This window comes from Melanerpes formicivorus, unplaced genomic scaffold (assembly GCF_026170545.1).
Source record: "Melanerpes formicivorus ecotype bairdi unplaced genomic scaffold, bMelFor1.0.p_v2 SCAF_15, whole genome shotgun sequence".
NCBI classification, from domain to species: Eukaryota; Metazoa; Chordata; class Aves; order Piciformes; family Picidae; genus Melanerpes; species Melanerpes formicivorus.
This window is the reverse complement of record NW_027142367.1, coordinates 6,443,706-6,465,309: the sequence shown is the minus strand read 5'-3', so window position 1 is coordinate 6,465,309 and position 21,604 is coordinate 6,443,706. Positions and strand designations below refer to the sequence as shown.

The following is a 21,604-nucleotide window of genomic DNA, read 5'->3' as shown; positions in this document are numbered from 1 at the left end:
TGTTGGAAGCTTAGAGTCCAAGAGAGAAGCAATTCTTGCCTTATTCCTACAGTATAGAATCATAGAATCAACCAGGTTGGAAAAGACCTCAGAGATCATCATGTCCAACCTATTACCTATATGCCTCCTGACAACTAAACCACGGCTCCAAGTGCCACAGTTATCTCACATAGGTCAGTGTTGAAGGCAGGTTGTGAGGCTAAACAGCCTATTAAGTCTCTACCAGGATTATACATATATATGCCAGTGTGTATACACACAATGACTGTGTAGCAATTAGGGGGGAAGATAACTCACATTAAGTGGAAATATTAATTCTGAACCTCACAGTAAATGAATCGAGTTTTCTTTCACAGGGCAACAAAAGGCCAAACCCTTCTACCTAATTCAGATACAGGTAAAAACAAACAAGCAAGCAGCTTCATGGAATACATTCCAACATGAATTCTGCTCCTCTTTGACTGCTCTTGAGCTTCTGAGAGAAACAAAAAAAACCAGCAGCAAGCAGTCACAAGAGGGCTGAGGGACCTACAATGTCAAACTGAATGGAATAACATGAATGTCATCCAGGATAACTGCACAGTCCACACAGAAGAAATGAAAAAAATCCACTTGTTTCTAAAGAAAAGAAATGGATCAGTACAATACACAAACATTATGTCATCTTAAAATGTCCTCCCAGACAGAGGTGTAATTATCCTTCGGCAAAGAATTCTCAAGATTTTGTTCTTCTGTTACTAGAAATGTCACAATTCCATGCAGAAGACTAAGAGGAACAGCAGGAAAACTACTGTGATTTGTGATGTCTAAAGATAGAAAGTTAAAGCTTTCTAGATAGTAAGATGATCACATGAAACTGGATGAGACGCTCAAAACTTCCAGGTAAGTAGAGAAAATAGTAGTTACGTAACCTCCAGGAAATTAGTCAGTATGAAAAAAGATCTTTTTTCAGTCTGGGTGAAAAACCAAGAAAAACAGCACATTACCAATCCTTTTTCTTGTCTTTCAAATTCTCTATACTTTTTATAATGCTCACAGGGTAGTATTAAACATTTCTGGGTTTAGATTTTATTACTAGGGCATTACCAGAAATGAAGATTTAACAACACAAAGAAGCTGCAGAAGAGTTTGACTCTGCTTGTGCATACCACCACTTCTGAGGGCTGAGGCTTGATTTTTACCTAGTAGCAGAAAATAAGTGTCATGGATATGACCTATGCCCTTTTGCAGTTCTCAAAGTCATATTGATGCAGCCTGATCTGTGTTTAAGGATTCCACATGGCTGCAACCAGATGACTTAGCTAAAAAGTACCTTCTGGGAAAGTTAAGACTTGGAGACAATTTGGACCAACCCTATTACGAAAAAACACAGTAACAGCAATATAAGAGTAATCTCTTACTTGAAGCAAGTCAGTTATCTAGCAGATGCACAAAACTGGAAACCCAAGCAGACAAGAACATTTTCCTAAATCTTTCTCTTTAGAAGTGTGTACCCAGAAGAACAGAAGAATGTTTCTCTTAAAGAAAATAAGTATCTAAGGCCAGACAGGCACTAGCAGAACCACCAAAGGCACTAAGTCACAAGTCCATGACCTCGGGCTGAAGGAATTGAAATGCTCCACGACTACAACTACACAGTCTTGACACATCTAATGATAACCACACAACCAGTAACAATGAGCTTGCAGTACTATACACCTCAGGCTACGTTTTAGATCTTTATGATCATTCTAGTACTCAACATTCAGAATAAAGGACAACTAAGCTAACATCCATCTCAATTTTACAGAGAACTTAAACTTCCAAATTTCAGTCACATAGTGCCAAAACAAATTCAGAATGAAGTTTTATATCCACATAGAAATTCAGTATTATAAATTCTGAAATTAATTAAAAAAAAAAAAAATACACTATGTTGAAATCATTTTTAAAAAGAATATGTGAGTGTTTTTTACCTGATTCTTTGAGTCCTCAAATCTTCTTTTTGGTAAACTCTGCTAAAAAATTTCAAGAGCAACGTACGGACCGGAAAGAGGAGATTCCGTTGCTGGTATAGTGTATACACTGCTCTTATCAAGGGCTCTGTTGCCACTAGGGGGAAAAAAAGTTAAAAAAAAAGATTAAGTTGTAGTTCTTCATCTTCTGACTATACACAGAAGAGGCATAATCTCTTTCTACAACTATCTACTGCATTTAACTCTACAGGAAAGTACCCAAATGTTTTAAAGCAACTCCCGGATAGAATTCTAAACCGCTGAACCAACAACTTCTTGTGTCACTTGTGAAAGAGCCACCTAAAAGAACAGAGACAACATGCAAGTGAAAACTTCAAGGCCTCTTGAAGATAAGGCTGTGCACAGTCTGCTGAGAACTTGTAACTTCCTGCTTTCCACTGCTACCTCCCACACTGTTTTCCCCTAGGGCAGCAACTTCACACTAGTCTTCTCCACTACTCCTCCTCTATGCTTCCCCAAACCTGTCACAGTGCTTTCTGTACTCCCTCCTTGCAACACACACCAGTTTTATCAGCTCTCCATGTCCTTGAATCAGCTTGCTCCAAACCAATCTGCTAAAACAACCAGAAAATACAAACCTCAAGAGGCCGCTGGCAAGCCACCGAAAAGGGAAGTACTTAGCTCCACTGCAACCTTTCCTTCTGTGAAGCTCTCAACAGCTATGCATTATCACAAGACTTAAAAAATTTTGTAACAAAGATGGCCCAAACCAGCCAGCCAGCACAGAAGTCATTACAGCAGACTGAGAAAGAGATGAAAATTTTTCCTTGCAAATTAGATTAACCACCAAATGTAAAAATGACGAAAGCATGGGAAAATACCTGAATTCTGAGAAAACAAGCCTGGAAAGAATGGGGAAGCATCTGAAAGCTTCAGTGATACGTGAATGGTATTGAGACCTAACTCAATTTGTCTCAGAAGACCTTGGGATCCCAATAAACTGCTGTCAAGATACACTGAAGCAGTAGCAATCACTTAATTATCTTCATAAACTAAGACACCTTCGTGCTTCCTTTCAGGTGTACTGAGCAGTCTGAGTAAGTTACGTGTTGAAAAACAGACGTAATTTTGTGTTCCACACTTCCATCCAAGAAGACAAGAATGTTCCATGCTAAAAATTATTCTTGATCCAGTTAGTGGCTGGTCTTCATCAGCAAAAATCTTACTAGGGATATTTAATTTACAATATAGGACACACTATAAAAAGCACCTGAAATGGCATGGTCATACTTAAGCTTAATGGAGGGAGCCATTTAGAAGTTGAAATCTAATATATTTGACAACAGAAGAATACACCAACTAAGAATTACTTTTAATTAAGATAAACTATTGAGTTCTTTTTATTGCACCAGGGCCATCTAATTAAGTCAGTTCACATACTCTTCAGGTGAAGAACCACCTCGGACAGTGTTTCTTAAACAGAACACTGGCTTATTCTTATTTGAGTAACAATTACACCTTCAGGTAGGTTTCAGCTAATTACTGAACTGCTAACTGAACAAACATAGTAAGAAATGCATATTCTAAGTGTGTAGAATGTTCAGATACCTTCAAGTAACTCTGTGGCATGCCAAGTAAGGGAGGTCCTACTATTTGAATTGTTTCATATGAACAGAAACAAGTTTAAAAACAGAAGCAAATTAAAAACGCACTCTTAGAAGCTACAAATGACACAGACTCCTAAAATGCATCCAAAGTCCTCAATTTTTAATCTGTTTCAGTTTTAACTGTCACGTGGCCAGTCTCTTTCTGAAATGACTGCTCTCTTCATTACTCAAAGAAAATGTATCAAAAATATAGCAGGCAAGCTGCTGCGAAGTCACACTCAGGAGATGCAAGAAAGGAGCAAACCTCTATTTACAGAGAGCAGATCCAGAGTTTGATCTTAAACAATGGAGAGAGATCTCAGACATCACAGCTCAAAGCTCCCCTGGACATCCACAGGGAAAGGTGAATATGTGCATTTCACCCCAGCATAAACAGCTACTCCCAACAGGCAACCCTGAAAAACCTGACGGCAAAGATACCACCATGCTTTCAGACACATTTTTTCTGAACTTCTTTAATCTTAGTTATCTTCTGCCTTCCCAAGGAAAATATTGCATTAAAATGGCCACTTTGTTTAGAAAAACACCAACTGTTATCCACTCTCTGGTAGAAATTTGGTAAACAAGGGAAAAGTCAATGCACAAAAAGAAACGTGAAGTATTTGATTTAACAGTCTAGCAACAGTTTGGAAACTACTTCCTCCAGCAGCAACTCTTCTGCTTTAGCTCCTCTGGCAAGACAGGCACATCTCTGACTGAACTATTCCTTGCCCTCAACATTAAGCTAGATTTGAAGTGTAGATTTGAAAGACCAGTTATTATCTTTGTCATCAGGGGCACAGGGATAGGTAAGACTCAGTTAAAACTGATTTGGAAGGAGATACAACTAACTGCCAAAATATATTTAAGGGATATCTGACATCTTTTCATCTTGCAACCCTAACAATGAAACCTGTTGCTATGGGCAAAGCATTTTCTATAAACTACTTGGCTGCACAGCTGTGGAATTCACGTCTACCAGACTGGTAAGACAAAACAGACTGCTGCCACTTTTAGATTGAGTAAAAATTTCCTTTTTTAAATGGATCCTACATCAATCACTTGGTAGACTGGTAAAACAAGATCTTACATGGAACACAATCATGAAGAACTTGAAAAGCAAAAAAGTCAAAATACTATACTGGTCCTGCAATTCAAAATGGGAAGTATGTTTTCTCTTGGAAAAGGATTAAAATCAAACACCTTGGAATATATTTTACAGCAGCTTCCATCAGAACTCTCTCATGCACCTTTACATTCTAGTAATTATTACAAGGGAAAAAAAGACATTTAGAAAACTCATCTTCCCATTTACAAGAATATCTTATGTAGTAAAATCAAAAAAGAGGTACACAAATATATTAATACTTTGCATATCAACAGTATCAATCTAACACCATTCACTCCTAAAAATCAAGCAGTTTTCAATGCTCCATGCAGAAGTACGACCATGAAATTCAACCTACCTCCAGACAAAATACTTTGATGCAATAACAGAGGATGCAAAATGACCTCATAATGCTAGAATACCTCAAACTCTTTGTCAGTGCATAAGTTTGCTTATATCTCACCTTTGTTTTGCTGTATTTGCATTAATCTCCAAGTCACACCAAGCAACCTGTTCACCTGCTTGCTATTCAGCTTGCTGCCATCCTGAAGAGTATCGGTCACGTATTTCCGTATCATGTCCAGCCAACCAGAATCCATCTGAAGTGTCGAAGTACTTGCTAGTGAAACCATGATGTCACACAAGGTTAAATTTAGCAGAAGATGGTCTACACTGTTTGAGGACGTCATACAATACTTGTTGCTGGAGGAGAGAAGAGAAAGAAAAAGAGAGGGATTTTAAAATACTTTGTGCCTTTTAACATACATTGATTTGGAATTAAATTGAACTAGTAGAAAACAACTTGTAAGAGTTAGTTTTGAAGCCAACTGAAAGGCTTCATATCTGACATTTGGGTACTTAGCATTTGTTTGTTCTGCTGCCAAACTATCTGCCGTGGCAGCAACAACCAAAGTTCTACATTGTATTTCTGTCTGGTTTCTCCTGTTCGACATTTTTACTCCGGGCCTGACAGCACTTTTAGGTAACTTAAACTAATAAAGGACAGCTAAAAAAACAAAAAAAAAGTTAAAATCCTTAGTTTGAGTCTCTTCTATTAGGAATCACAGGGATACTGTCATTATACAATGACAGAAAGCACTATGAACAGCATAGAGAAATCCATTTAGGTGCTTTTTCCAAACTCATGGGGAATCATTTTTCATCATCACAATATTCTGCAGGACCACCGTGCTGCTCTACAGAGGTTTGAAAGGCAAAAATCAAGAATATTAAGAAAGGAATCAAGGGTATTGCAGCTTGGCATAACACTAGAATTTCTCTACTTGCTGTCAGGCTACTCACATTATACAAGGAAAAAAAATATTTTTAAAGAAAATCACAGCATTTCTATACAGAAAGCTGCACAATACCAAAGCCTACATCCAAAGGACAAAGCAGCGCTGTGAAAACACAGAAAGCACTTTAACCTGCACTAATGGAAGCCCAGTCACCCTTTCAGTTCAGAACCAACCACTGCAATGTGAGCACATCTCAGCCTGTGGACATCACTTACACAGCACTAACACTAGCAACTTTTTGAAGTTCAGAATTCAGTGGTAAATTTCTGCCACATTTTGCAAACGAAAGAAGGAAGAAATGCTTGAAATGCTCTACGAGTTTTCTGAACACAGGCCTTTAACCCAACACACTGGTAAGCAAAAAAAACAAAACAGAGCAACTATTTTTATTTTCACAGCAAGAAGCTAAGTTTCCAGAACTCTTGAAGTAACAGTCAAAATAAACACACAACAAGGAGTTTCACAGATTATTTTTCCTCCATGTATGCAACAATATATTATTTTACACTGCAAGAATGGTGCAAAACATAATAGCAGATTGAAGAAGTATAAACAGAAGTATCGTTAGTCAGGATGCCAGCTGTAAGGCAAGAAAGATGGCTGCACTGCCTAGCTACTAATTTCTGAAGCTTTCAAGGATGTTCAGGTCAAAACTTGGATTTCAGAACTTAATGGATAAGACTTAGTTGAAATGAGTGCACTTAGTGAAGAACTATGCTTGTATGCTATGTACCCTTCCAGGAAGGGAAAATGCAACAGGCAAAATACCAAACAGGATTTCAACCTCAAGTATAACTATACCATGGGAGACCCTTAAAAACAGGTTCTTTAACTGCTACAGCTCAATCAGCAGTGGCCCAGCTTGCAAGCATTTGAAACCAAGACAAACAATGGTCAATATTCTCTGTACATATATACAGACTGCAGTAGTACAGACAAACTCCAGAACAGACTTTGTGTGAATATCTGGGAGCTGAGAGAAGAAACAATCTGCCATTGGCCTGTACCAGAACAAAACTGATGTACCCTCTCTGCCAGCTCAATACTGCAGAAATGCTGGCTGCTTCTGCTCCAGTACTGCTTTGCCATACAGGATAGGCACAACGTGTCCTTATCTTCCCTCCCAGCTATATTTATTCATCCCTGTAATTGAATTAGTAGTAGATGTGGACGAAAAAAAGTTTCAACTACATTTTGATCTAATTCAGCAGTAAACTGAAGAAACCATGCCAACATATGAAACTAGTCAGACTTCACAGAAATCGCCATTTAGCAATACAGAAATTCCAGATCAATTGCTGGATACAAAGCTTTCATTTCTCTAAGACAGCATTTCAATTTCTCCTGAAGGATATTCAGATAATTTCCTATATAACAATTTTCAAAGAACAACCAAAACTTCTCAATACAAAGCAATGCTGCCTTCTCGTGAACCCTACAGATCTTCAAGGAATATGCAATAAAATGTTTTCTTCTCCAACATTAAAAACTTAATACTGGATAAAACATATGACTCATTATCTCACTTATCTTACAGCTCTGAATTTCACAAGATGACATTGATTTTATTCTTACCCTTTGCACGGATCTTTCTTTTTGTGCTTTACTGTTTCTTGCAAAGTGTAAGGAAAATGGCGCATGAAGTGGTGCTTGAAATCAACAAGGTAATTCATTCGAAGCCATAGCTCCTGTTAAAGAAAGCAGATGACAGAAAACACGGTACTAAGTGAAATGCATCAGTGCAGTCACCTTCCAAAGTTATTATTAGAATCAATGAAAAACAGGATCTCCAGCTTCTGTTCCCATGTTTTCACACACACCTCAGATGTTAACGTGAAGTCCTCGGCATGACTCTGAAGGCCCACAGAACAAGCAAGTAAAATTACAAGAAGTGAAGGTTGAGCAACATCATTTAATCCAAACTGGACTAGTACATTTTCTTAACACATATTACTACAGAAATATGTAGTATTGCATTGAGCAGGTTACAGATGTGAATTGAAAGTGCTTTCATATCTGTTTATCAGGGTACCTGCAGCGACTGCCCCAAGTTCTCCATTAAGATATATTCTCACATTGCCTTCATCTTACACTGTCATTAGCGTACTTGCTTTGTCAGTGAGCTTTGAACTATGTTTTCAAGCAGAAAGGCCACACTTAGAGAAAAAAAGATTATTTTTTTTCCCCCCACTATTTAGAAATTTTACTTTATGAGTTAGCAGACAGTCACCACTCCACAGCATCCAGCAAAACTCATCACAAAAGCGGCCTGTATTGCTACCAAACTAGTCAGGCAAAATCATCCTCATGATATTGAGTTATTTAGAACATAAAATGACCACTAAACTATTTCAAAGGTTAATAGGTTTCCACTAAGCATATTCAGAGTGGTTTTCCAAAGTGTCTGCAATAACCACTTTGGCCTATAAGCCCAAGAGTTATCAAGTAAGAAAAGTTTACATTTCCCATTTAGTCATTTGAATACATTTTATATTAAGAGGTGCCTATAAAGGAAAAGGACAAAATAAGCTGTTTATCTTATCTAAAACATGTCTGTACACCAGATTTCTCTCTTTTCCCAAAACATCCTAAGGTGACAACGCATCTTGAGACAGGAGCACTCCTTACATGTGACCAAAGTGCAAGCGCTCTATGGCTAAAGCAGCAGCTCTGCTAGGAGCAGCAGGCAGCCAGTATTTACCTGGCCTGCTGCCTGTTCACTGCCCACTTCCAAGAGACCCCTAGAAAAGACGACGATGAAAGAGGCAAACAGCACATTTTGCGCAGGCACACTGAATCTCTCTCTCAGGCTGTATATGCTGGGTAACTCAAATCTAATGGAATGATTCCACAAATGTTTTGCAATAATTATATGTGACTTTTGTTTACCAAAAGGACCTACAGTCCTACACACAGGTAAAATAAAGAGCTGTCAAGACATTCCTTCCAACTCTCAATAGCCAAAATGGAAAGAGTGTTTTTCCAGTTTGCAAAAATCTTTGGAAGAGTAGCAAGTTACATTTATCAAAGACAGACAAAATAATCAGGGGTAAAGAAAACCTTCTAGGATATTTTCCAAATACTGGAATTTCCAATTACTGAGATTTGTGTCTTGTGACAGTGCCAATCATGACACAACAACACAGGTTGCACCAAGCAATTAGAGGATCTCTGTTAAGCCCTGCCTTTCCTCAGGCTTAGGGTTTGTTCATTTCCATCCTCCTACCCCTGTAACATTTTTCAACACACAAAACCAAGGAACAAACAAGTCCATTATATGCTTTGTTCAATTTTATATTCTATAGGGTAATTTGGCAGGTAAAATGCTCAACTTCTCCAACATCGCTTTCAATTTCAAAAGCTTTTATGATGCAGTCTGTGAAGAATTCCTGGAGACTATGAGTGAACTCGCTGCTCAGCTCAACAGATTCTTTCCTAGAGTAAGAGCCTTAAAATCCAAATTCAAATTCTACTCAAAGTCTAGGCTTTTTATCTCTTCATAATGTATATCCACTACTTCCAACCACCAACTCACTAGTTTCCAATCAAAACAAACCGCAGTCATTATTATGCCGCAGATCACTTCTCCCTTACCATTTTGTATGTTTCATCATGTCGCTTTGTGAGTTTCCATAATAAATGTATTATACTAAGCACTTGCTGCATGAGATGCTGAGATTCTGATTCCAAAAGGTTTCCAAGAATAGGAGCTGATTGTGCAGGAGATGCTTCAATCCAGCACTCAATCAGTAATGGAATTATTATCTCAATAAAACCTTTTAAGTTTTCAGCCGAGGACAGGCCCTTTTCTGCACTGTCCATTACACTTGCCAGAGACCTAAACAACAACAAAACAAAACAGGAAAAAAGGAAGAAAAAATGTAAAGATTACACCTTTAAAAACAGATTACAGCAGCATCACCTTCCTTCTATCTGAAAATCAGGAAAGATTGCCTTCCTTTAATACATTAAATACTTGTTTGCTTTCTTGTCACATATTTCAGTAAAGAAAATGGGACTTCAAATCATCTACAACAAACCTGATCCCATGTCTCCCTGCAAGCTTGTGTGCTTCTGTAACCAATTCTTAGATTTCAGTACTTCTTTCCCCATTGTTACATGCAAACTCTAGAGTGGAGAAGCATGATTTCCACCCTACAGAAGAACTCACAGTATTCAACACAACAAAAAAGCTTTTAAGTTTGAAGCTTCTTGAAGCAAAATAATGAGACTGACTAGAAAGTACTGTCAAATGCATGAGGTTTATTACAGTTAGTAACCATGTCCAGCTATAATAAATGTAACAGTTGTTCATATTAATTAAAAAATAATCATTCTGCAAAAACCTAACTTTTGCTCCCACCCATAAAGCTCTGGAGAACAGCTGGCTGAAAAATTAACATGCTCTGATAATTAAGTTAAACAAAAATGATCAAAAATTGAAGAGATATGGCTTAAATTAAAACATCTCCCAGAAAGCAAGAAAATCAGGGACTTTTTTTCCACACACCCCTTTCTAACATCCTTCCTCTGTGTTTTAAAAGGGATCATCAGTATGAATTAACAAATCCTGCTCCTGGAAAAGAGCATCTAAATTTTATCCATTTAGAAAACAAGATTCTTGAAAGAAAGAAACCTAAATTTAAGCAATACAGAAGCTTCTGAAAAGATTTCCAAATAAGAAGAGCCCTTAAGGAAAAAAAAAAGGCAACAACCATTCCAGCTGATCCTTTCCGACATTATTTTCCATTATGATTTTGTTTTCCAATTCACAGCAAGAAATTCCCATCATAATTCTAACTTCCTAATATACACAGAATTGGTACACTGAACCTCCTGTTAAATTCCTATTTCAGTGACTTTCTCCAAGTGATTTTTCTTTACGTATACACCCAAAATAGGATCTGCAAAACTACTTGCTTTCTTTTCACAGGCAGAGAAATCTGTTTACAAATAACTTCAATCCATATTGGATTAAAGAGGTAAAGCAGCTTTTCCTGATCATCCTGTCATTTCCCAATTATCCAATTAAGTTATATCCTTCCACGAAGCTCTCTGTCTCATGCTGTTGCAATTAGCTATAATATGCATGTAACAGAAAATTTTCTTCTGTCATTTCTCTCTGGTTGAAAATGGTATCTCAAGAACATTACTGGACCACAACAAATCCAGGCATCAATAAACTGTAAAAGGAGTAGCAAGAAGATATCTGCAAAGGAATAAAAAGAAAATGTGCTATTTCAATGAAGGCAAGATGGGAGAGAGAATTTAAACCTCCAGCACAAAATACAACAAAAGTGGAAACACAGCTGGCCACAAAAAAAATTGTTGCTTTTACTTTAGTACCTACAACTACCATACACATTAAAATTTAATAAAGCTGAGCATTAACTGCAGCAACCAATGCATGCAGTCAACATACTTTGGTTCATTTGTCCATATTTTGTTCCTCTATGTCTATTCTACATCACAAACCCTGCTGTAAGACATCAGTTTCCTTCAGGCTATAAAGAGTTTAGGATAAATTGTTCCAACAGACATTTATCTCTCAGGTCTTCTAAAAAGACACAAAGGATAAATCTCATCGTCCAGTTATAACCACAACGAATTCTAAAGTATCACTGAACAAGCCAGCTGATACCACAACCACAGCTTCACTTAAAAAGGTAGGCTGTCCTGTGAATGCTATGCCATGACACACAGCAGAGATTCTGGAATGTCAGTAACTGGCTGACATAGTTGTGAAGTTGTAGTCTTTAATTGTTTCTCTGAAAACAGAGAAAGCAGAGCTCTAGAATTCTAGCAAAGTATTTCTGGAACACAAAAAGCCACCAACTCAACTGCCCTTTAAACAATGAGCAATGCATGAAACCCAAGAGGTTGGCAATACACACCTGAAGATTCCTAAAAAAGTACAACACCCCCCCCACCTATTTCAGTATATTTCTGAAACAAGGGATGGAAAAAGGAGGAAGAATCCCTGCCAAAAGGGCTACTCCACCCAGAAGCAGAAAGCATTTGGGCAAGAATACTTGCCATGGTTTCCATGTACCCCTGCAAAATATACCCCCCCCCCCGTCTCAAAATGAAGCTGTTTCAAATATTCAAGGTTATCAATAAAAGGCATAAATAAAATCCAACTGCCAGCAACAGATGACATAGCATTACGCTCATCTATTCAGTATGTATTTGATTAGTGTAATATCCTTAGCAATACAGGTTCACTGGGACAGCTTTATGCCAATTAAAGTGTTAAATCATCTTGTCACATGTAAGTTATCACTATTTTTTAACAGGAAGGCGACTTTCAAACTACAAAATGTATTGCCCTCATATGGTAGTAGGAATATAGGAAATACTACTGTGGGGAGCTGCAAAGTATTTGTGTACCCTTTAAGCTGTCATTTTTCTTTAAAATGCCAGTATTTTTATAAAGCAGGACCAAACAAAAGAAAACATTTAACAAATCTACTACTTGACAGTAAGAGGACACCAGAGATTCAGCAAAAGGAAGTCAAGGAAGTGTGAAAGAAACAGAAAATAAGGAAACAATTTTCTGCTGCTTGAAACAGGAAAAACTCATCAGCACTGAACAGGCTTTTAGGGCTCAGAGTCTAAGTCAGGTTACTGTCCTCCTTTTTTGTGTGCACTGCCAATTGCATCAAAGAAACACTCGAAACTCCCAGCAAACAGCATTTTCCATTTGCTATCTGATGCACAGGTCACTCTGCACACATTAATTCACTATGCTTTGTCTTCCGTTTCGATCGCTGAAGTTTTCTTCACTTTTCTCTACAGCTTTACTTTCTCCTTTCTCAGCAGAAACAGAAGCACCACTCTTCAGCACCACTTCCAGTCCAAAGGAAAGATCTCACACCTTGGTATCACCGAATTTAAGTTGTAAAAGCTTTCTGGTTTTCCACACCTGAAAGGAGTTTGATGCGAAACAGTCACCACACAAGGCAGAGGATATATTCTAATGATCTCCTAATTCACACAGAGTAAAAAGACCTAGCACAGGGCAGAAAATAAAAGTCTGAATATTTGCATTATTGAACCATCCAGCATTCCAAGCTCAGAGTTTACACTTTTTGATAAATGTTATTACCACAAACCGATTCTGAGAATCCCTTTCTGTAATCAATAGTTATCAGTGAGGTGCCTTAACTGCCCAGTCAACTTGCAAGATTAAAAGGATACAGGAACTTTAAAAATTTAGCCTACTACTAGTGGTGTTTGGAAGCCTGCTCTTTAAAGAACAAAGTTTAAGTTCACTTGCAGTTTTAGCCATGAGGCCATCAATACACATGCATTGTAATTAGTTACTTATGGTTTAGTCAATTCATTATTTACAGTTAGGCCTTGACTATTTGTGCATTGACTTCTCTAAACACACACCCACACACACTGTTTGAGATTTTGGAAGTACCCAGGGAGCATAACAGATGTTTTTCCATGCCTTACTAAAAGTAATTTGTCCTTGAAGTATGGCCAAAGTAGAGGACTGGGAATGCCTGTAAAAGGCCACAGGTGGGATCAGAAGAGACAGAATTAAACATTTTGAGAGCAGTGGAAAGTATTTCAGCGGCAAATACAAAAGGCACTACAGTAACTTCCACTCCTAGAATTATGCAGATATCCTCTAAAGCAAAGCTGTACTGGTCCTTTGTCCAAAACAAATATACCAAAACTAGGTGCAAAAGCAATAAACGAGAACAATTTAGTACCTTCTGCAGATACCCCTTCTCTTTCCATTCTTCTGTTCTGCTGCCACCAGCTTGCTTTGCCAATCTCGCCTTGGATTCTCACAAAGTCTCCTTCTATTCTTCTGGCTCCTCCTCATGCTTGCAAACGCCTTTTTGAAAGTATTTATAACCACAAGTGGATCACGATGTTTCACCAAACTCTAGCTCCTCACAAAAGTGGAATCCAATTCAGGTGACACCAGATGTAAAAAGTTTAATTTCCCTCAACCTTAGCAGCTGTTACAGAGCATGGTGTATCTAGCACTGCATATTATTCAGGGCACAAGAGAAGAATCCTCTGATAAAGGGTAGTCCGCAGCTACATGCTTCCAATTGCAGAGATGAAGTTCCCAGAACTACTTTGGGCTCAGCACCAAACTCTTTCCCCTGCCTCGAGTAGGCTTCACTGGTCTAGTTTCCAACTGAAGTTTTACTGGCAGCAGATATTGTTGGTCATGACTGAACTCTTATGTCAACAACCATTTCTGTGAGAAGCAGCTGTGCATTTTATTTAGCTTAATATAAATTTCCTGTATTTGCTGTCTATCAAGAGGAAGCCTAGTAAAGTGGGACTGGAATGGTCATTTGTGTCTCCACAACAGAGATGGAAAGCACCTACTAATGGAGGACAGCACCTGTGGCATGGAAGAGTGCCTTTTCTGAGCTTCATTCAAAAATAAGAAAACACAGCAACAGATTATGCCCAGGGTTTTATACCCTTTTGAGCCTCTGACCTCCCAGATGAATTTGTTATAACTGCTTCACATCCCTTACTCAGTCTCCCACAGCAGTAGAATGGGGATTGTGATTTCTCTTCAAACCACTTCGATATCTGCGGATTAGAAACACTGTGTAACACCTATTCAAGTTGCCATTATGGGTCTGCTACCAGTGGGTATGCAACGTGCCTAGTGATGCACATATGTAAGGATGACGATGTTTAAAAGGTACCATAAAGTGGGATGAGAGGTTTCTCTTGAGATTGAGGAGGGGGTGAATCAGGAAGGAAAATAGAGATGGTTAGTTATTTCACTCTCAACTTCAGCTCATGTTTATTTAGAGTATCACTAAAAAACCACACAAACTTTTCTGTGCCTAGGCACGCCACACACTCTTCCATATTCATCAACGTTTCTCAGAAGAGACATGTTTCACCATAGTCAAAACATAGACCAGTGAATTGACTAAAAATATCTAGTATTGGAAACTAAGCAGAACTTCAAAGTCAGACATGTCTTATAATGCTGTTCCTTTTAAAGGAGCTATACTCAAAGAAAACAGGCTCCTAAACTTATAGACTCGAGGGTGAAAGCTCAGAATTTCAATAAAATTCATCATCATGGTGTAAGAAACAAGCGTATGTTTCACAAAGAAATCAGCCTGCTTGCCCCCAGGTCTGTTTTGCACCCTGCAACAACCACTGATCGCCAGTTTGCATGCAAGAACACCTGCTAGAGGCAGTCTTCCAAAATTATTATGAATGGCACAAAAATAAAGCTTTTATTTGGTAATGGGAAAGTTTATGATACACTCATAGCACAGGCATCTGCAGAGTATTTCCGTATTTTCAAGCCACTGCAGTAAGACTGCACATTACACTAAGTGTCCTACAATATGGCTAAGAGACAACCCCATAACAAAAATCAAACTGTTGTCTCCAACAGCAGCAAACCACAGTTGAACATTGTGACCATACACTTGACATTAATTCCCAAATTAGTTAATGTTTTCTCACCTCAGTCTAAATGATGAGTTGATCTTTGGTCGTAAGCCACCATTTTCAAACAGCTGTATATGTTGCTGATTATTTGCATGGAGTTTCCAACTTACACATATGGGGTTCCTCACAGAATGAGGGCTGTCCTTTTGGTCTTGAAGCCCTTCATCCTCTATTTCACTGGACCCATCTACCACTGCTTGCAGAAACTTCTTGAGCCTGGTAAGTACATTCAACCTCCACTGCTGAGAAGTTACTCTGCGACTTGGGTTAACAGAGAGCATCCAAGAAAGTTTCTCTCTGCTTTTCAGTCTTTTTGACAGTTGCTGGTGAGAAATAAGCTCTACAAAATTCTTCAACAATATACTGCTGCGGTCTGTGAGAAGAGCTGGGTAAGCTTCCAATAAAACATCCAAGACTTTCAATGAATCTTCCTGAATTCCCTCACTGATATGAGTCATGGCACTGGAGAGATGGGCACTTACCAAAGGAAAAAATGGTGCAATCTGTTCCGCTCTTATTTTTGAAGCCAAGAATTGCAGCAGGTGAACAGCTGCTCCTCTGACACCAGAATCTTTGTCTGTAAACACAGCTGCCACCTCACTTATTATATTTGAAAGGTGTGCATAAATTACAAATGGATACTGAGACAGGAGATCTTTGAGCCCAGTAAGCGCATTATGCTTAACCCCAGGACTGTAGTGATGCATCTGTGAAAGCAGATCCTGAAAGGAAAGACACACAGATACTAACCATCATTATTACTTTATGCTCTTAAAACTTCTCCACCTATTCCAGCACATTTTGCTTAAGCACTCAAAAATACAGAATCTACTCTTACAAGGTCCTGCATAACATGTTCAGAACAAATATAACATTAAAGTATAACAATGAGCAAATCAAAGTTAAATGACAGGAAAAACAAATCATTGACTCATCCTTCAGGTAATCTGATACTCTTCATTCTCCAGTTAATGCACAATCCTACTGACTTAACAGAGGGATGACCAAAAATAAGTCATCTCACACTTATTCTCAAAAGTAGAACTACAAAATCTCACTCTCAACAGCTTTCTTCAGTTGAAGCAGAGAGCTGCCCGCAATGAAGATGACACAAAGGAACGCAGAATCACCACCCAGAGAAACAGAGAATTAAAAAAAATAACATCTTGAAGTCTACTTTTTAAAACTCTGACTGTAAGTTACAACCCCACTCTTTCAAAACCTAAACATTAATCCTAGATACTTAGATCAGTGTGCAACTTGACTATTTGCACTGCTGAAAACCTTTCCTTTGGCTTATACGCTGGTCCAGCGATTTGAGTCATGGGATTGTCAAGCACGAAGAGGCTATATTCAGACACTCTGATGGGTTTTCCAATTTTATTTAGTTTGTCCTAAACTCCAGCAGGCACAGTAAACCTAGGCAAGCAATTTTCTCTCATTTCAGAATGTAATGTGACCTTATACCTTTATGTTAAGCTTTCTGTTTTGCGTAGGAAGCACTCCATCTTCTTTAAGCTGCTCGGGAATATGTATGGCCTTTGTTTTGAAGGTAGTATCAGTTGCATTCTCTAGTTTAGGCTTTTTTTTCCCAACTTTCAATTTCACTTTCTGGAAGTCTTCTTGACGTTTCCTTTTTTTAGTCATTCTGACTCTGCAAAGAGATATTCACAATTTTAATGTGATGAAACACACAACAAATATTTTTTTCCACCAAAGAGCAGCGACTTCCTAAGGAAAGCTACTGGGTATATTTTTTTTTCCCCACACATAAACTATCATCCACTCCTGAGATTAGATGCTAGACTAAACATGCAGATTCACTCAGAAGAGCTGTTATTCTCATGTCCAAAAACCATTTTGCTGCTCCTTTGGTTGTCTTTGTTCCGAGAGCCACTTTACTTGAAGATCTGCACCTTCTATTGCTTTATGAGATTAAGTTGTTGGTTTGGTTTTAAAAAGTTCCTGCCAACAAATCATCTTCCTACATAGTTCACTGAGCAGCTCTGGCTTGACACGAGTCAAATCGTTCATTAAATTTTTATGTTGTTTATCAATTCATTCATTAATAGCATATAGCCTGCACAGGTAAAATCACAGGTTTAATCAGGCCTTCACTGAGTACAGCAGTAAACAAAAATCTAAGAAAACTTTCACTACACACTGAAAAGCCCAGTCTGTGCATTTTAAAAACATCATAATTACAAAGAAGGGGGAGGGGGAAGTATTAGCTAGGTACAAGTAGAGTGAAAAAAAGACTGAAAAACCAACTCATTCAATAAGGCATAAGAAGCAAGGTCTTACAATTGTTACAGATGTAATAACCAAAACAAACCCTACACTTCAGTCTCTAAATGAACTGCTGGCTTTCACATGCCTATACTGATTAAAATACTCATTAGAACAAATTAAGAAAAAAATAATTTAAGAAACAAACCAACCCCCCCAAAAAAACAACAACCCACAACAAAACCACCACCACACCCTGTACTACAGGTTCCTTTAGTTAGTCTTCCGAATTCATTCGTAACAAAATTCCAGAAGCTGATGTCATAACACTCAGTATCATACAAATTGCACCTAGATTTCTTTTAAGACCAGGAATCCATGATCTGATGGCCCCTAGAAATGCTTGCAGAGATTACTTACACTTTAAAAGGGGGAAGGGGAAGACAAGCACAAAGTCAGTATAATATTGAGATTTAACACCTCACAACTTTTTAATGGTAACAGGTAACTTATAGAGCAGGCAATCTAAACCTCATGCAGTATCAAGCCCATGCCACCAGGTAAAAAACTTTTTGCTTTTCTCTTTCAAGCCAGTGTGAGTAGCTAGGTTTTGCACAAATTTTTTAAGACCAAATGACCTGAAAGACAAACCCCTCAGAACAGCACAGCTGACTCAACTCAGAAATTTCTAAATAAAATAGGCAAACACAGATTCTCTTGCGGTGGCTAGGACCATCATTCACTCCAGAAAACAGAATTCTAAAGCTGATTTTCCCAATTAACTCCAAACTGCAAATTTGTGCTGTGTTATGGTATTTCGTATAGAATAATCACTAAAGAACGCTTTATATCTAATTAAATCTGTGTAACAGAACCAAAAACAATAAACAACTGATTATACAAACACTTGACTAGAACTCAATTTCTATTTTTTCACATGCTAGCTTAAAATAACTATATGCAAGACCACTTTAAGTGTAAATTTACCACAGGTAACTTCTCAACTGAAAAGGCTTCCAAAAAAACAGGGGTTCGGTGCCAAAACAGAAAGGTCCTTTAGTGTCCAACTACAACAGCTATGGGTTTATAAGCTTTTGATTTTTACCATATGCATCTCTGAGGAAAGAATTATGAGGCTGTACTTGACTGCAAGACATACAGAAATATCTAGAAGCTTTTGACATTAATGGTACTTCCACTCACAAAGCTTGCATTAATGGAGGTATTTAGGAAACCTCTTTCTACACAGGGAAATGCTCGGCTTCCAATCAGCAGTAAAAATTTACAATACAGGTGTGCACATCTGAATACAGTCAAGTTTTTTTTTAAAGAGAAGGCTTTAAAATACAGTTTCTCCTACTAGAACAAAGAAGCAGAGTTTACCCTGCACTACAGTTTCCAAAAATAATTTATTGGAAATCTCAACATACCAATTTCTAACTCATATGTACTATGCTAAACAAATACAAAAAGGTTACAAGTGCAGAGGCATGAAAAATGACTACAACGTCTACATACAAGGCATTAAGTAAAACTGCATACAGCTTCTGAAAGCATGTCAATATTTTAATGAAATTTCTTGCTGAAACAACCATTTGCCTTTTGACTTGACCTGTATTTTCAGCTGGTCCTCCTCCAAGAGGATCAAGCTAAGTGCATCTATCAGTTCACACACTAATGTAGTTTAACAATCCAAAACATTAAAATAACCTCAAATCAATACTAGCTTCCTTTAGGTACGAAAAGCTGTACGCAGCACTTTTGAAAAGCTACTTCAGGTGTCACTCGGCCACTCTTGCCTCTGGGAACCAAACACAGTGGCTGTTTCACCTGTAATTTACTTCCCTACAGCTTCAAGGCACTATCCTCTGGGAATGTGACTACCTGCATATTTAAAAGCTCAAGCGATCAGGAAAATCCTGAGAAACCAGAAGGCATGTCCTAACTCCTCTCATCTGCTAAGGATTCCCAACTGGGCGAGTTCTCTCCCGGCAAAGGGCAGTACTTACTCGTAGTCAACTTTCGGAGGCTCCCACTCTGGCCAGCGTACCCACAGTCACCACAAACCTAAAACCCAGAGCCCGCGCCACGCCGCCAACGCCGCACCCCGAAGCCACAGCGTTGCTGAAGCGGAGGCGGCGGCTACTCCCGCAGGTCTAGGCCGTTAAACCACCTTCCTCACCGTCCCGGGACATCTTTCTGCTTCTTCGCCAAGAGCCGCTTTCTCCGCTCCCCTTCAGTCGCTCTACAAGGCGTTTAAATAAAGCGCGTTAGTGCCCGCCTGGTGCCAGGGCTCCCGACGGGAGGCCGCGAGTTCGGCTCCCGGGAGCCTCCGCAGCCGCGCCGGGAAGGAGATGGGGCTCCACCAGCGGCAGGCGAGGCGGGAGCACCAGCTAAGGATAGCCGCCAGGCGAGCGGAGGCACACACCCCCCCGCCCGCGGTGACGGGGCAGGGGCGACAGCAGCCGAAGCTCACGACCGGGCGAGCCGAGGCCGCTGGTTTCCCGGGACCGGCACGCCCGCGGCTCGCTCGCGCTTTCCCGCCGCCCTGCGCAAGAGCGTGCGAGAAGGGGGTGGGTCACACAAAAGGCGGCCGTTAGCGCAGGGCAGGGCGAACCCGGTGGCCCCCGGCCGCGCCCGCCGGCAGGGCCCGGACAGGACCGTACCGGGAGCCGTCTCCTCTCGTGCGGCAACGGCGCCGCTGAGCCCCACGCGCGCCGCGCCGGCCACTCACCAACCACGCGGCAGCGCGAGCCCCCTTCCGCCCCCGAGAACCTGCCCGGAAACGACCGCCCACGTGAGCGGCTGCCACCAGCGAGCGCCCGCCGCGGGATGGAGCGCGCTTCCTGTCCGCGCCACCGGGGCCCGCCCGCTGGCGCCACCTTCAGCGGCGGCGGCAGCGAGCTCCGCTGGGAGCGGACAGGGAGCTGCTGTGGTTGGCTCAGGGGGTCGAGCTGGTGAGCTTGGAATCACAGAACCGTTTCGGCTGCAAAAGACCATTGAGACCACGTCCGTCCGTTAACCCAACATAGACAGCCGCGCCACAAAACCATGCCACTAAGCACCACATCTACGCGGCTTTTAACTACCCCCACGAATGGTGACTCCACCACCTACCCAGCAGCCTGTTCCAATACTTGACAGCCATTTTGCTGGAGAAATTTTCCCTAACATCCAACAAAAGCCTCAACTGGAGCAACTTAAGGACATTGCCTGAAGATTCTCTTTTTTTTCACCTGAAGTGGAATACTCATGAGTACTGTTCTGCTGATGGGTTACAGGAGGTAACAAGAATGCATTCAAGATTTGTTTTGAGACTTGGAAACCATTTAGAAGCCAGAATAACTTGGGTGATAGTAACACAGAGTCGGTGTCCTGTTTAACACAACCTGCTCTCACAAGCAAGCCCTCCATGCACAAACAAGAGGGAAAGCAACATGAAAAGCCCTGGGTTGAGATAACGATTTTAATGGAAGTAATGATGTGCAATTACCTTAGCCTATTTCGCAGGAAAGCAAAAGCAGAAGTAGAAATGAGTGATAAAACAACTCTTCCACTCCCCAAGTCCACAGGCAGCCCAGCGGAAAAGACAAACACTCCAAAACTGGAAGCCCCAACCAAAAATAGGAAGCATCTCCTGTTACATGCCGAACTACAAGCCCCATACCACTTTGCTCCAGCCAGCACTCTCATTTTCAAGCTAGCGGGACATCACCATGGTATCAGCATGGTATTGAAAACTCATCAGCAGACTCAACTAGCTAAACCCATGACAGTTATTAGCATTTCAGGTTTCACAGACAGCATCAAACCATCAGCCATGCTGTGTAATTAAATTCTAACACGTGGGAAGCAACACAGGAGGACAACATGTCCATGCTGTCCAAAAACCAGATTCTCTCA

The 21,604-nt window shown here is 39.9% G+C and overlaps 1 protein-coding gene across 1 annotated transcript in view; it reads right to left on the bottom strand.

The window, feature by feature from the left end:
• Window positions 1-20,504, bottom strand: part of TEX10 (testis expressed 10) — a 62,758-nt gene extending 42,254 nt beyond the window's left edge. The window contains exons 1-8 of the mRNA XM_068147521.1: window positions 20,436-20,504; window positions 19,711-19,946; window positions 16,940-17,126; window positions 15,488-16,194; window positions 9,602-9,845; window positions 7,583-7,695; window positions 5,173-5,411; window positions 1,956-2,091 (exon numbers count right to left, since the gene is read on the bottom strand). Coding sequence (XP_068003622.1) covers window positions 1,956-2,091; window positions 5,173-5,411; window positions 7,583-7,695; window positions 9,602-9,845; window positions 15,488-16,194; window positions 16,940-17,119 — 1,619 coding nt within the window. The 5' untranslated portion in view covers window positions 17,120-17,126; window positions 19,711-19,946; window positions 20,436-20,504. The remainder of the gene's footprint in view (window positions 1-1,955; window positions 2,092-5,172; window positions 5,412-7,582; window positions 7,696-9,601; window positions 9,846-15,487; window positions 16,195-16,939; window positions 17,127-19,710; window positions 19,947-20,435) is intronic.
• Window positions 20,505-21,604: the final 1,100 nt, after the last annotated feature.